This window comes from Vulpes vulpes, chromosome 4 (assembly GCF_048418805.1).
Source record: "Vulpes vulpes isolate BD-2025 chromosome 4, VulVul3, whole genome shotgun sequence".
Lineage (NCBI taxonomy): Eukaryota > Metazoa > Chordata > Mammalia > Carnivora > Canidae > Vulpes > Vulpes vulpes.
The window spans coordinates 33,362,786-33,379,960 of record NC_132783.1 but is presented as its reverse complement, the minus strand read 5'-3'; the positions used below and the strand labels follow the sequence as shown (position 1 = coordinate 33,379,960).

Here is a 17,175-nt window from a genome sequence, read left to right as displayed (position 1 = left end):
TACACAAAAAATGAATGAAATGTAAATTTTTTAAAAAGACTGAAGGTAAAATCAAATAATTAAGCCTCTAGCCAAATTTTGCTATCAAGACATCAAAAATGACTGAAATATTTTCAGACTTATCTATTAATGTACATAAGCAACCTGTTAATGCAAAAAATTTAACATTCCAAATAGTATGTTAATGAGTCTGACAGGAACTTCTTCATAAATTCCTCCTTCACTACCAGCAGACACACACCACCACTATTTAAAGAAAAGAGAGAGAGAGAGAGAGAGAAAAGTTCTCACTAATGTAGCCATGAGAGAACCCCAGACTTCAGAACTGATTGTCAAGCTGGACTCTTTCTCTGCAACCATTGATAACAGCCATTGAGATTTAAAAAAACAAAAACAAAAACAAAAACAAAAAACTGTAAGTGGTGGTAACCCAGTACTTTGGATTCCTCCCTGAAATGCCTTAAGAGCAAAGCCTAAGACTTCTTAGCTATAATCCTTCTCACAGAATCTGTTGGTTGTTAAGAGGAGTAATACTGGGGCCTGGGTGGCTCAGTCCGTTAAGTGTCTGCCTTTAGCTCAGGTCATAATCTCAGGGTGTTGAGATCAAGCCCTGCATCATGCTCACCGTGCGCGCGCTTGCACTCTCATGCTCTCCCTGTCTCTGTCAAATAAATAAAATCTCTTAAAAAAAAAAAAAAGAGGAGTAATATCCACATGAAGTAGACTTAGTTCCCACGAAACAAAAGAACACCTTGTAACATTAGTTACAAGAGTCTTCCAACTCACTGTTAGATAAGAAGGACTTTTGCCTTTGACCTTAGTACTCTTTGGGAAGGGAGGGCATCTCCCCAGGAGCCAAGGTGGCTAGGACATGGGAGAAGAATATATGTTGTTCATCAAATAATCCTTCCTCTAGGGACCCATTTTTGGACTTGCGTTCAATGTGTTGACTGAGATTGTAATGCTAAACTTATGGTCTAAATATTAAATTTTTGTTTTTAACCCTGACATTCATATGTTTTATATTTTCTAAAAGCCACCCAATCCATTTTTCTGGGAATCTGCATCTTCAGAATGTTTACGATCAGATAACACCATGTCTGTCTTTGTTATTACTGTATACCCAAAGCCTATAAGATGCATCTAGGAGATGCTCAGTAAATATTTTGTTTGGTGAATGAATGCATTCTCAGTAAACCATATGCCAACAATTATTTGCTACATTGTAAGGCTTCATGTTCAAAGTTTTCCTCTATTAATAGAGTGTATATTGCAATGATGAGATCCCCCACATTTTTGAGATTAAGCTCGTGGACCCCAAATCAGTTAAGTTGTGTCCACAGTCAAGTGTTACATCAACTAATATAGACTTTTGATTTTGCTTTTCGTTTTACGTTTATTTCCATTGAAAAAGCCCTCTAAGAAAATAGTTTTGCTATAAGCTTAGAGACATTTTAATATTTAAAAAAGAAAGAATAACGATTACAATTTCTCAGGCTTCACTAATATTTCTTTGTCACTACATATAACCATGACATTAGCATCAATAATATTGTAGACATATGTACATAGTTTAAAGGCATAGCCAACAGGATTTGCTGATGGATGGGATGAGAGAAGAGTCATAAACTTGGAGTCAAAACCCTAAAGTTTTGTCCTAAGCAAATGAATAGATGGGTTGTATTTACTGAGCTGGAAGACACAGAGGGAGAAGCAAGTACAGAAGAGAAAATAAAGATCTGTTTTAAATATGCTGAGTTTGAGATACCTAATTGACAAGTTGGCAATTGTCTAGGCAATTTCATATACAAGGCTGCATTTCAGGGAAGAGACTTAGGATGATATTCAAATTTGGAGTTCACCAACAGAAATTATATCTGAGGCTATGGGACAGTGTAAGTGAATGTAGCTAGAGAAGAGAAGCAGTTTCAGGACTGAATCTTAGAGCATTCAACATTCAGAGGCTGGAAAAGAAGGAAATTCCAACAAAGTAGAATGAAGAAGAGAAGCCAGTGAAGTAGAAAGAAAACCAGGAGAATGTGAAATGCCAGAAATCACATCAATAAAAAGGAGGGATTAATTGGCTCAACCAAATACTTCTAGGAGTTACAATGAGGATTAATAAATGGTCATTAATAAATGGTCATTGAAAGTTGTTGGCAACCTTGAAAAGGATGGGTTCAGTGGAATGTTGAGAATGAAAGATAGAGATTTAAGAAAGAATGGGAAATGAGGATGTAAAGACAGTGAATTTAGACAACTCTTGAGATTGGCTGTAAAAGTAGGCAGAGACAATGGGATAGGAGCTGGGGAGAGATTATCATGGACCAAGTTTACATCCCCTTACCCCCCCAAATTCCTATGTTGCAGTCCTAACCCTCAAGGAAAAGGTATTAGAAGGTGAGGGCTATCGGAAGTGACTAAGCTGTGAAGACAGAGTTCTTATAAATGGGATCCATGCCTTTATGAAAGACGACCCAGGGAGACCCAGAGAGAAGATAAACTCCGAAGTGGGCTCTTACCAGACACTAAATCTGCCAGTGCCTTGCTCTTTGACTTCCCAGCCTGCAGAACTGTGAGAAATAAATTTGTGTCGTTTATAACAGAGTTTATACCACCCAGTTTATGGCATCTTATGTTATAGAGTGTGAATAGACAAAGACAAAGATGTATGGGTGGGTGGGGGAAAACTTTAAAGATGGAAGATAACTAGATTTGGATGCTGAATGAGAATGACCCAGCAGATATGAGGAAATTAATGATGCAGAAAAAGAAAGAGGGTGTTTACAGGCAGTGTCCTAGAGCAAAGAGGAAGGGATAGAAATGAGTATATAAGGGGGAGGCTGGCCTTAAACCTGCCAATGGGAGGGTAGGTGGGAACATGGGCTCCACAGCAAAAGGGTTGATAAATCTGGGTAAGATAATGCCGAAAGTCACTTCTCATTGAGGGCTTTCTCAGTGAAATAAGAAGCCAGGTTGTCCATGGGGAGTGTGGCAGCTTGAGAAGAGAGCAGAAAGTGTGAGCATAGCTAGACTGTCAGGTGCCGAGGACCAACATAAGGCTATGGTCATAGATTTAAAGTGTCATGGTTAAAATAAATAAATAAATAAAGTGTCATGGTTGTGTGTTTTTCTCCAGCCACATTCAATTGCTTGAGTAGAAGCTCGGGTTGGGCAGAGAAGTAGGTATAATTTGGGGATTGTAAGTGCCAATAAATAACATTCATCTCCACCTCCTGTGTTCAAAACCAACTGAAAGATAGATGCAAAAGAGCAACCTTCATTATTCTAAAATGGATAGGAGAATGTAGCTTTAGGTATTCAGACAAGTGGGTTGGTAAATTCTCTACCCCAGACTTATCTTATGGCTAGCAGGCTCCTTCTCTTGTTAGAACAGGGAGGTAATTTTGAAAAGATGGGAATGGAGGGTCTGAGGCAGGTGTGCCACTCTCATTAGATAATTCATTCCATCTTTAGCAAGAAGGAGGAAATGAGGGATGGGGAAAGGCTGACAGGCTAGTTCGGGGGTTTGCAGCTGTACCTGCACTTTGGAATCACCTTGGGGATATTAAAAGAAATCGATGGGTAGGTACACTTCCAGAGAGTCTGATTTAACTGCTCTGGTGTGCCATCTGGACATCTGAACTTTTTATTTTATTTATTTATTTATTTATTAAATTTTACTTATTTATTCATGAGAGACACAAAGAGAGACAGAGGCATAGGCAGAGGGAGAAGCAGGCTCCCCACAGGAAGCCCAATGTGGAGCTCCATCCCAAGACCCTGGGTTCACGACCTGAGCTGAAGGCAGAAGCTCAACCACTGAGCCACTCAGGTGCCCCTCATCTGAACTTTTTTAAGTCCCCCGAGGTGATTTTAATATGAGGCCGGCATTTTCCCCTAACAATAAATATGATTGGAGTCCTGACAAACGACAGAAGCAGAAAGTGACAAAGGAATCAAGAATACTTTTTTTAAAAAAGTCACTATATTAATGCACCGTGGGAATTTTAAGAGTCAAGTGAGAACATGAGGGGATTGGTAGCACAGCAAGAGATAGGGTCAGTGAATTATGTCATTGTCCCTAAAGAGTTGCAGAATTGTTGGAGTTGAGTTATTGAGAAAGGCAGCTAGAATACAAGATAAAGATCAGAGAATCAAGTAGTCAAGTTGAGGTTCAGACTGTGCCACCGATGAAATGGCAAGTTCTAGGGTATGAATGACCATGGTAGTCGTACATACCGTAGTCTTAGGGACCAAGGCTGGGTGTAGAACAAAATCATTGGAGATTCAGAGACTGTAGCAAGAAAGACCAGTGTGCTGAGTGAATCATGGTTGTGGATTTTGAAATGACCAATGATGACTGGCGTCATGGTGGCCATAGCAACCTGGAAGAGACTAAGGCATGGAGGTCCCCGGCTCCCAGGGGCCATGAGATTCACAGTGATCCTGGGTAGGTTGTTCTCTGTTTTGAAACTTTCTTTTTCTTTTAAAAGACAGTCAATTACATCTACGGTAGATTTGACAGAGAGAGAATGAAAAGAGATGATTGAAATGTTATCTTTAGGTATATGGAGAAATATATAACTATTTTCCGAAAGGACTTGAATCTGCATGTCCCACAGGTAAAACAAAGGAAGGTTGATTAAATGTTAACGGGCCTTGGGCATAAACCTTAGGAAAGGTCAGGATTTTTTTTCCCTTCCTCCTTCCTCACGTTTCAGTGGGTGGACAAATACGGAGCACGACATGCTTGGTCTTCCACTGACCTTGCATAATCCAGTTCGATGGCTTCTACTCTTACTCTTCTTCCATTGTTGATGTATAACTATGCAGGCATCATCACTTTTTATTTGTTTATTCTGCTAATTCCTCACCTCAGGACATCTTCCCTGCACTTTCCCCTGCCTTTTTCCAATCTCCCAATTTGCTATGCAGCAATAATTTCCCTTTACACTATTCCTGCCAATTGCAATGCCAGATGGCTTCAGTTCTGAGTCCTCTCACCCAGCCCCCCTAGAGAACAGCTGCCATTGTCATTGCTGTGAACACATCCCAGCTTTGAACCCATAGCTGGGATCCAAACTTGATGCTTGGCGTTGGGAGGGGCTAGCACTAATGCAAGGAACCATGAAAACGGCACACACTTTTCCTTGCTGCTGTTCAGCCAAAGCCCTTAGAAAAGGCTCTTTAGCATTTTTTCAATCATCTGTGTATTGAAATCTCATTGTGGAGTTTAATTCCTTTACCACCTGACTCAGCTTTCTAGCCATGAAGTTCCCTTTGTGCCATAAACTCAATTAGAACCCTGTCTTTCCATTCTGAAAACAGATGTGAAAAAACAACTGCTGAGTTGTTGCACACACATGCACAAGTACATTTGTAAGCCTGTCTCTAGAAATCCAGCACACTCTCTTATCTATATCTACATATTTGTATCCGAACATGATCAGTCAGCAAGAGAAATAATCTGGTGGCTTTGTGGACATGGACAATCTGACATCCCTTCCATCAGGCTGAAAGAAGACAAAGGGATAGAATTTCTGTTTTTTTTTTTTTCTTGAGTTATCCTACATCGATTCCAACACAAAATTCTGTTACTGTGAGAGTGTCTAAAAAAGATAATATTTTTGAGTCCTCTGTGATGGCAGGTCAGTCATAGGCCTACAAACCCAAACAAAAGAATCCTGAATCAAATTCCATGTAGACCAATATGCATTTCAAAGGCACTGCCCATGTAGGCAGTGGGTGAGGGTTTTTGTGTTGTTTTCTTTTTCTTTCTTTTTTGGGAAGTGGGGGTGGGGGAGGGACTCTCTTTCATGTTAATCTAATTGTGCATAACCCAGGCACATTTGACCATGTAGGGAAACCTTCTCTTTTAGTGTCCTCCCCTGCCACACTCTCTGGCCTCCTTTCATTCCCCTCCCTCTGAAGTCACAGTGCTCCCCCGGCGTACATTTGGGGGAGATTCCCAGGATGGTGATGTATTCTGCATTGCTGCCGAGGAATTTACTATCCCCTTACTTGGCAGCAAATGAAAGTGGGTATTAATTTCTCAGAGTGCTGGTAGAAACGCGAGAGAGGGGCTACAAGAATGATACCCACCTAAATCTGTATGTAGTGCACAGCATGCTGCTGTTTCAAAAGAGGGAGAGGAAACACAATGGCAAGAAAGAAAAGATTCTCCTGAGTTGACTTCTCTGCATTTTGCATCGTTAGGTTTTGGAGAGAGATGCGAGAGGTTCGGCCCTGAACGGAGTTAAATTATGCAGCTGTGGGGATGCCAGGTCCTCCAGAATAGGATGCTTCGTTTAGATTTTTCACAATGCTATTGAAGTGCTTATTTTCCTCCTGAAGAGACACAAACAGATGCAAACTTCTGTAAACACTTTAGAAATGAATTCAGTGAGTTTGGCCTCTCAGCAGTGCTCAAAAGCTGACAGAAAAATGTCTAATTAGTGCAAGTGGAAATAATAGGGCCACTTGGATTCCTTCCATCCTCCTCCAAGTCTACTTTTCCAAGGAACTCAAAGGGCCTTTGTCTGGCAGGTCACCCTCTCTCAGGCTTTTGTGCTCCAATCTATTAAGAGTAGAAGGGGGAAAAATAGATTAGGCAATGTTCTCTGCTCAAATATATGGCGTGTTCATGCGGGATGCAGAATAGGGTGTTTGCAGCATCAGTTTACAGGTGCTTGGGGAGGGATTCCTCCATTGGCCACAGGCAAAAGCAACTCGCACGTGCTGAGAAGGCCCCCTTTCAGGAACCAGCTTTCCCTCACCAACCCCATAAAGCCTGCTCATTTTCCTTTCTCTTTCTCAGTTTCTAGTAACATCGCTCCTCAGAGTTGGTGAAGAGAAGAAAGAGATTAAAAGAAATTAGAGGCTTAGCCATTTTCTGAAATAAGCCTTATAGATGCTATATACATGATCTATTATTTCCTTTTTGCTCTATTGAAAATTCCACTGACACTGATTTCCAGAGCCTGTCTCTTCTTGTTATTTCATCATGCAGGAGAGTAGGAATGCATAAACTGACTTTTTTTTCCTTATTTTTTTCCCACAGTGTTTCCTGTCATTTATTACCCCACCATGTGCCAGGCTCTGTGCTGAGCACTTGACTCACTTTTCCTCTAATCCTGAAATAGCACTGCAAATAAATATTATCCACATTTCACAGATGAAGCCAATGAGACTCAGAGAATTTAAATAACTTGCCATGGCGAATAAATGGCAGCTAGGAGACAAACTCAGATATCTGTGGTTTCATTTCAGGCATTGTATATTTTTTTAATCTCTAGAAGTTTGATTTGGATCATTTTTACATCCCCCCCCCCCATGTTTTTAATTCCACTTAATTTTTACTCTACCTTCTGGAACTGATGAAATAAATACAGGTATAAAATAACCATCATTTTGAGATCAGTTTCTATTGATTTATTTTTCTCTGCAATATGTGCTTTTTTTCATGCCTGGTAATTTTTTACTTGATGCCAGACATTGTAGATTTCACCACATAGGGTGATGGGCATTTTATGAGCCTATAAATATTCTTGAGCTTTGTTTTGGGACTCAATAAAGTTAGGAAATTGATCTTTTTCAAACTTGCTTCTAAACTTTTGGAGTGGGCCAAGAGCCATCTTATTCTGATTTGTTCTCACTATTGAAGTGATGCACTTCTGAATACTCTATCCAATGCCATGTGAACAACAAGATTTTCCTTTTCAGTTGGTGGGAAACACAAGGCCTACATGAAGCCTGGGGACTGTTTCCTCTAGTCCTTTCAGGTAGTTCTTTCTCCAGCTTTGGGTACTGTCTTTCCATGCATGAGCCCTCTTCATATTTCTGGACTTCTTGCTTTATGCAGCTCTCTCTGTGAACTCCCAGGCTCCTAGAAGCTCCAGTGTCTCAAGTCAGGAAGATCACCTCATGAAAGTTTCCACTGGACTCGTAAAGTGTCTTTACAACTTAGTATGAAGAATGTCCACTGGAATAATTTCCAGATAATCACCAAATCATCATTTGCTCTCAGGGTACCAACTTTTACTAGAGAATTTCAAAACACTGAAATTAAAGGCCATCTCCTATAAAGTTTTCTTTTTCTTTCTTTTACTTTAAAGACACAATGAAAACACTCTTTTAAATTGGTACCTTTTTTTGTCCCTTTTAGAATTTGCTCCTCACAATAAATGATATGGTTTCCTTAGAAACTGTTTGGATGCAGTGAGTGACAAGTTTAGCCCTTCCTCCAAAGACTGGCTTCCTCTGCCCAGATTAGGGACTGAGCAAAATCATCTCGATTAAACCATAGGGAGAAAACAGAAGAAAAACTGACCCTTGAGTCATTTGTGTTCCTCAAGTGTTGGCCAAGAATATGGAGAAATTGGAACTCCTTTCATTATTCGTGGGATTGTAAAATGGTGCAACCTCTAAGGAAGACAGTCTGGAGCTTCCTCAAAAAATTAAAAATAGAATTATACCACGATTCATATATTCCACTCCTGGATATCTAGCCACTAAGAAGCAGGATTTAGAAGAGATATTTTCATGTGCATGTTCTTAGCAGCACTATTCACAATAGCCAAAAGTTTGAAGCAACCCAAATGTCCATTAACAGACGAATGGATAAACAAAGTTTGGTATATACATACAATAGAATAATTCAGCCTTACAAAGGAAGGAAATTCTGTCACATGCTATAGATGGTTGAACCTTGAGAACATTATGCTAAATGATATGTCAATCACAAAAAGACAAATACCATATGATTCCACTTATTTGAAGACCTAGAGTATTCAAAGTCATAGACATAGATGGGTAGCCCCGGTGGCACAGCGGTTTAGCGCCGCCTGTAGCCCAGGGTGTGATCCTGGAGACCCTGGATCGAGTCCCATGTCCGGTTCTCTGTATGATGCCTGCTTCCTGCTTCTTCCTCTGCCTGTGTCTCTGCCTCTCTCTCTCTCTGTCCCTGTGAATAAATAAATAAAATCTTTAAAAAAAATAAAAATAAATTAAAAAAACAAAGTCATAGATCTAGAAAGTAAAATGGTGACTACCAGCGGCTGGAATATAATGGGGAAAGGGAGTTATTGTTTGATCAGTATAGACTTCCATATTCACAAGATAGAAAAGTTCTAGAGATCTATTCCACAACAATATGCTTAACACTGCTGAACTGTACACTTAAAAATGGTAAAGATGGTAAATTTTATGTTATGTGTTATTTACCACAATAAGATAATTTTTTAAAGAAAGATATAGACTTGGATTCCTGCCTGACCCTTTGGACTTTGTAAATTTGGAAAGTTATTTAACCTCTCAACTTGTTTCCTTACCTTACTTAGATTTTATAGTTACTATAAATTTAAGTAGGATAATGTATGTGAATGTTTTTCATAAACCAGATGGTGCTACAATGATGGAAAGCATTTTTATCAGAGAGGTAAAGATTGAGAATCACCTCTAGAAAATAGCTTGTCACTAAGCATTGCATCCCAAGTAGGTATACAGTTATCCTAAAACTGAAGTGGGGCAGCTGTGAGAAGGGAGAGCAGAACTGACCATCAGGCATACACCAAAGTGCAACCTCCAAGAGAGGGAATTCACTATGGCTTGCTGAATCATGAGCAGCGTGATAGCAATAGCATTGCTCTTTCCAAGAAGTTTCAGGAAACCTAGCAGTGGAAGAGGCTGCCAGCCAGTTCTGCAGATAACAGCTGAGACTGCAAACTAAAGAACTGTGTCATGGGTACCTAGCATAGGAAGGACTCTTGACTAGAGACCAGCCTTAGTGAACAGAGCTGGGGCATACATAAAACCATAAATTTCCCTTTCCATTTGAATGTAGAGTTTATGAATGTCAGTTGGCTGACTTGTTCATGTTTTAAAATTTGACAATTCTCAATAGAAGCTTTGAACATTTCAGTTTTAGATTTTTCTTGGGGGGGGGGGTTGGAAGAAACAGGTTCACTCGAGCAAATTCACAAAATGAGGTGTACATTTTTACAAAAACATAACGGAAAAATAAAGGAGGCCTGTAACTCTAAGAATAGCAGTCATGAAAAAGTACATTTGGATTCAGAGCTGTCATTTGTCCATCTTCAGTCAGCTGTTGCCCATAAATGTAACTTAGCTACATTCTGTTTTCTGCTTCTTTCTAACCTGACTACCATTTTTTCTATGTTTCTTAGTTCAGATTTGAAAGTTCATTTTTTCAAGCCAGGCCACAGTCATGGGGCCAGGGATCAGATGAGTATCTTAGGTTAGCTTTGACTGGTGGGCAGGGAGAGGGTGATTGGAAATGGGGTCAAGGTCGAGTAGCAAAATGCATGCCAATTTCAAAGGCAGGAACTGTGAGCAGAGCAGTTTTCCTTAGAAAGGATTATGGTATATTAGGCAATGATTAACGTTGGAACCTTTAAAGGATCCAGGAATCTTTCCTGCCTGGATTCTGAGCAGACAGAGAAATAAAACAAGAGTTAGGCAAACGAGAGGTTAAACATTACCTTTATTTCTGATAAAGGCTAAACTGAGAGATGTAGCTTCATATTAAAGCACAGGAGGTCTGCTAGCTGAACCCCAGAATTATGTAGACAATCCTCATTCAGTCACAGAGATTACTAGGGCAAGCAGCACACCACATATAGGGTGGCTTTCTAGGTAAGACTCATGATACATAATAGCAGAGTATCCTGCTTCCCTTAGACAGCTGTTCCCAAGGGGAAAAAGAGAAGAGCTAAGTCTGGCATGCCCAGTTTCTTCTTCCCAAATTTCCCAATCATATTAGTCAGTCATTCCACCTTCCCTGGGGCAGAGTGGGTAAAGGACTAGAGAGGCCAGGAGTGCTTCAATAAGTAAGCTCCCTTCACAAGGAAGGTAACACCAAGGGGAAGGGAGATATCCTACCCCCACCCCCTATAATTGGCATCTCTATCACAATGAGAACAGTGATCAGTTTGAACAAAAGAATAAATACAAGTGCAAATTATCACTTTCTAGACTTAATAAACACAGTGATAGTTTAAAAGACTTAATGAGTTAAGAATGCATCAGTATGAAAATAGGGAGGTTATTGTGCTGGTTGTTGGTAGGCATTACCTGATTGATGAATACCTATAAATATAAATGTTATGTTCTATATGCAGTGCTATAGATCAGCACACCAAAACGTAAGTCAAATCACGTGAATAAGCACCATTGATAGAACTCTAGAATGGACCAGATATAAAAGTTTAGGCCTGTTTTACTTAGAGATACATACACAAGTATCAAATTAAAACTCTAAAAGAACAGTTCTAGGCAGAAATTGAAAAGCAGAGGTTACTCCCTCGCAATTTGAATGCATCTTCTCTTAGTTTCAATTTGTTAAAGTAAGTTATGCTCAGACCAGCAAATGTAACAACACTGATTACATATTTGGTATTTATTTACTGGTATCACTGCGAGTATCAAATAATTGATATCCAACTCCTGTTTTCCTAAAATAAAGTCGGTACAACATGGGACTTGAACATGTGAGACTGGGACCTAAACATCCTGTGTTCAAATTTCCCCAGCTAGTCACAGGTCATGTGACCTTGGGCATGTTACTTAACCTCTATGAGTCTCAGGGTTCCCATCTGTAAAATGGGGGTATTGATTGAATCTACCCATTGGGATTGTTGGAAAGAGTAAGTGAATTAGTACACGGAAAGCACTTAGCACTGTGCCCCACATCTCGTTTTACCCAGTATTAGTACTTAGGACTATGTGGTGAGGAAAGCAGTGCTTTGTGTAATAACATTGCACTAGGAAAATGAACAGTGCTTTCTTGGACTTCCTATGTGAGCTAACATGCTCAGAAAACACTGCTTGATTTAGTTTAGCAAATGAAGAAAGTACTACTGAGTGGGAAACTCATTGATGCTGTTGGCTACATGACTTTGCAGGTCTTTAGTATAACACCTTGGAGACCAAAAGATGATGTGTTTCCATAGAAGTTTTACTCATTTATCTCTACTTCTCACTCTTTGTTACCCCTTCAGTTCATGCCCGTTTCCTTCTTTTTCTTGTTTCGTTCATTTAACTAAATATAAGATAAACCAAATTTAAAACGTTACCTAATATCCTACATTTCTTCTTAGTTAAAATGTAGGCAAAATGTGAAGCCTATAAATGTTATGAACTGATGTGGAAGCTCTTCTAAATTGTTACGATGACTGAAAGAACCAACCAGCATAACAATAGATCTGGTGTAATCTCATGTAATAAGAGAGAAAAAGAGGGAGAGGAGACAGGGGAAAGAGTAAGGCAAGACAAGGAATCAATGTCTAAATATACCTAAAAGAGTATAAATTTCTAGAAGGATCGCTCTGAAACCATCATGAGCTTGGATGAGAATGAGATTGGGGGAGGGGGAGGAAACATCAGGCAGAGTAGGGAAACTAAGGGGCGCTTCTCATTTTTACCTTGTGTGGTCCGAATTTTCTAGTAACGGGAAATATGCATTTATCACTTGCATAATTCTAGAAATGTGGTGGGGAAAATGAAATGAAAGAAAGGTTCTCTCTCACAAGTGAATTGGATTTTTCCTCATCCATTTTTTTCTTTCAGTTCAGCCGCCCATACATATATTTTTCTTGCCCTAGGTCTAGGTTTTGTCGTTCTTGTTTGGATTAAAAAATAAGATAAAAACCGGGCAGCCCGGGTGGCTCGGCGGTTTAGCGCCACCTTCGGCCCAGGGCGCGACCCTGGAGACCCGGGATCGAGTCCCACGTCAGGCTCCCCGCATGGAGCCCGCTTCTCCCTCTGCCTGTCTCTCTCTCTCTCTCTCTCTCTCTCTCTCTCTCTCTCTCATGAATAAATACATAAAATCTTAAGGAAAAAAAAAAAAAAGATAAAACCCGCCTAGAAGGCTAAGCTCGGCGCCTTCCCTGCTCCCCGGCTGCTGCTCCAGGCGTCCCTGAAAGCCTCCATCCTCGCCGGCGACTGCGCGACGGCGGCGGCCATTGTGTTCCTGAGCGACCGCTTCCTGTACGGGCTCGACGTCTCGGGCGCGCTCCTGCGGGTCGCCCAGGCGCTGCACCGGCTGCAGCCCGCAACGCCCCTGGCCCCGCAGCTGGTCATTCGCCAAGCGCGGATCTCCGTAAACTCAGGTAGGCGCCCTCCCGCCGGCCCTCCCGCCGCCCCTCGCCGCCGGGCGCCGTCGGGCCCGCGGCTCGCCTTCCCTCCGCCCGCCCTCGGGGCTGCCTGACTTCCGCGCGAGGCCGGCGGGCGCCCGAGGCCTGCGGGGCCATCTTTTCAGGCGGCGGGTTCTCCCCGCCCCCGGCCCTCAGAGGTGCCCTTGCACCCGCCTCCTGCCAGCACAAAGGCCCTGGCATAAAGGGTTTCAGAGCCAAAAGCGGTAGAGAAAATTGTGAAAGGGTGTGGAAAATACTAATTGGAGCTTTTGTCTTCTAACAAATCTGTCCTGCTGCTTTCAAACAGGGGTATCTGAATTGCTATACTTCTGACCAAGAGCCTTTAAAAAGCAGATTAAAATTCTACTATTTTCTCTTAGTTCTCCTGTCTCCTTTCTGTAGGGCCACTTGACTATGCTCACAATAGAGCTGACAAATCCACTGAAGTAATTTGAGGGTTTTTTTCCATCACTGGGAACACCGGTACAGTACCTGATTAGGCCTTAAAGTATCTTTTTTTTTTTTTTCCTTCTGTCACTTTGAATGAAATGAAAAATGAGGCTGACATTCTAACTTAGGATGTAATGTGGAGGGGCGTTGGAGGGAGAAAAAGGCCTGCTAATGTATTACAGTGAAGTGTCCTTCTATAGAATTTTTGAATTCTTTAAATTACTGATAACCTCGAGGTTTAGAAATGTGTAGCCTGCTATTCTCATTTCTAAGAGTGAAAGAATAAAGGACAAAAGTAGAAGGCAGATTTGCCTTTCCCAGGAACAGGACTGGCTCATTCTTTAAATGGATTTTAGCTATTGTTATTGTTTTAGTAAGTCTGGCCCTTCAAAGGGTTAAAATATCTTTACTTCATTTCCTTTGAAAAGGAACTGTACAGACATACTAAATGGGACAATTGTTAGATGCAGAGAGCCGCAGAGATAAAAAAAAAAAAAAAAGACATGAGAGAAATGGGCTTGTGAAAGTTAACTTTTCAAAAGCCCAACTTCATTCACTTTCAAGTTCTTGCAGCTGTGCATAAATTGTGTCCGTGTTTATTGCTTTTCTAGAGTAACTGCAGGGACGGAGTTGAACTTAGGAACACTTCTCACTTCCAATATCCCTAATTTGGGACATTTTACAATGTTTGGGGTTTCTATTGTCTGGGGTATGAGTGAAACCGAACTTGTGTTCCTTCGGATGGCATCAGATGGCAATGATGTGTGTGCATGGCATTCTGTGGGGAGAACAGAATGATGAGGGCTGGGTGTGCCCAGGCAGAGTTCTAACTTTGGTTTCTCCTCAGGTAGAACTTGGAACAGGGATGCCTGGGTGGCTTAGTGGTTGGGCATCTACCTTCAGCCCAGGGTGTGATCCTGGAGACCCAGGATCGAGTCCCACATCGGGCTTCCTGCATAGAGCCTGCTTCTCCCTCTGCTTCTGCCTGTGTCTCTCTCTCTCTGTGTGTCTCTCATGAATAAATAAATAAAATCTTTAAAATCCCTATCAAAATACCATGGACTTTCTTCAGAGAGTTGGAACAAATTATCTTAAGATTTGTGTGGAATCAGAAAAGACCCCGAATAGCCAGGGGAATATTAAAAAAGAAAACCATAGCTGGGGGCATCATAATGCCAGATTTCAGGTTGTACTTCAAAGCTGTGGTCAAGACAGTGCAGTACTGGCACAAAACAGACACATAGATCAATGGAACAGAATAGAGAATCCAGAAGTGGACCCTCAACCTTAGGGTCAACTAATATTCAACAAAGGAGGAAAGACTATCCACTGGAAAAAGGACAGTCTCTTCAATAAATGGTGCTGGGAAAATTGGACATCCACATGCAGAAGAATGAAACTGGACCATTCTCTTGCACCATACACAAAGATAAACTCAAAATGGATGAAAGATCTAAATGTGAGACAAGATTCCATCAAAATCCTAGAGGAGAACACAGGCAACACCCTTTTTGAACTTGGCCACAGCAACTTCTTGCAAGATACATCCACAAAGGCAAGAGAAACAAAAGCAAAAATGAACTATTGGGACTTCATCAAGATAAGAAGCTTTTGCACAGCAAAGGATACAGTCAACAAAACTAAAAGACAACCTACAGAATGGGAGAAGATATTTGCAAATGACATATCAGATAAAGGACTAGTATCCAAGATCTATAAAGAACTTATTAAACTCAATAATAAAGAAACAAACAATCCAATCATGAAATGGGCAAAAGACATGAAGAGAAATCTCACGGAGGAAGACATAGACATGGCCAACAAGCACATAAGAAAATGCTCCACATCATTTGCCATCAGGGAAATACAAATCAAAACCACAATGAGATACCACCTCATACCAGTGAGAATGGGGAAAATTAACAAGGCAGGAAACAACAAATGTTGGAGAGGATGTGGAGAAAGGGGAACCCTCTTGCACTGTTGGTGGGAATGTGAACCACATGTGCAGCCACTCTGGAAAACTGTGTGGAGGTTCCTCAAAGAGTTAAAATAGATCTGTCCTACGACCCAGCAATTGCACTGTTGGGGATTGACCCCAAAGATACAGATGCAGTGAAACGCCGGGACACCTGCACCCTGATGTTTATAGCAGCAATGTCCACAATAGCCAAACTGTGGAAGGAGCCTCGGTGTCCATTGAATGATGAATGGATAAAGAAGATGTGGTCTATGTATACAATGGAATATTACTCAGCCATTAGAAACGACAAATACTCACCATTTGCTTTGAGGTGGATGGAACTGGAGGGTATTACTCTGAGAAAGTTTAATATGAAGAGATGTTAACTATATCAGGAGGTTAATGAGGGATTACTAGTAAGTAGTAAAAAGAACTATAAGGAATACAAGATAAGCAGTTATAAGGAATAGCCACTATCCCTTGTACTGAGAGCATGCAAGAAAAAGTTCACAACCCTACAGCCAGGCACATCAGGAGTATGATCCAGACCTTGTTGGAAAAGGCACAGCCATAACTTACTGGATGGCAGAGAAGTCAAGGAGGTTCCATGCCAGCAAAACTCACTGGAAATCCACCTTTTTGGGTGCTGGGGGACTCTGTCGACAAAAAGATGCCTTGGAACTCACCACAAAGCTGCCTTTATGGAATGGCAGGAGGAAACATTCATGGGGAAGTCCCTCACTGGCAGCACTGTACTGTGAATCACCTGAGAGGATGCTGTGGGAAGCTGCTGGCCGGGGGTGCTGCTGACCTCTGCACACTGAGGAGCCAAGTGCTGGAGAAGCCACCTATGTTGTAGGAGGAAGGCACAGGAGAAGCCAGGAATGCTGCAGGAGGCAGGCATTTGAGAAGCTATATGCACTGCAGGTGCCTGGCAGGAATTCCACACTAAATCAGAAAGAGAAGCAGCCTCCCCTTGCAGTGTCTCTCCACACCCTCCGATGACAAAGCTGGTAAAGGAGAATTATTTACAAGATCTATTCCCATTATTGCAAAGCAGGCAATGAAGGGTGAATTTGGAACTCAACAGCAATAATCTGATAGCTGCATAAGAAGAAACTTTTTTTTTAAGATTGTATTTATTTATATTTAACAGAGAGAAAGAGAGAGAAAACACAAGCAAGGGGAGCAGCAGAGGAAAAGGAAGAAGCAGACTCCCCATTGAGCAGGGAGCCTGACATAGAGCTCCATCCCAGGACCCTGGGATCATGACCTGAGCCAAAGGCAGATGCTTAACCCGACTGAGCCACCCAGGAGCTCCAAGAGGGAACTTCCTAACCTGATAAAAGGAAGCAACTGAAAACCTTGGCAAAACTACTGATAAAAAATTAGAAATATTCCCCTTAAAATCAAGTAAAGAATAAAATGTTACTTATGATCACTTCTATGTGATACTGACCTGAAGTCCTCCCAATGCAATGAAAAAAGAAAAAGAAATAAGAGATATAAAGATTAGAAATGAGTAAACACAACTATCAGGATCTACAGACAGTATGATTGCTCACATAGAAAACTTCAAGAAATACACTGATTATTAGAATTAAGGCA

At 41.2% G+C, this 17,175-nt stretch overlaps 1 protein-coding gene across 18 annotated transcripts in view; it reads left to right on the top strand.

Annotated features, from left to right (window-relative positions):
• The window catches only part of ALPK1 (alpha kinase 1), a 129,566-nt gene that overhangs the window by 90,693 nt on the left and 21,698 nt on the right, over positions 1–17,175 (top strand). For all 18 annotated transcript variants that reach the window (XM_072755407.1, XM_072755410.1, XM_072755411.1 and 15 more), the window contains one exon: positions 12,932–13,130. In XM_072755407.1, the coding sequence (XP_072611508.1) occupies positions 12,932–13,130 (199 nt within the window). The remainder of the gene's footprint in view (positions 1–12,931; positions 13,131–17,175) is intronic.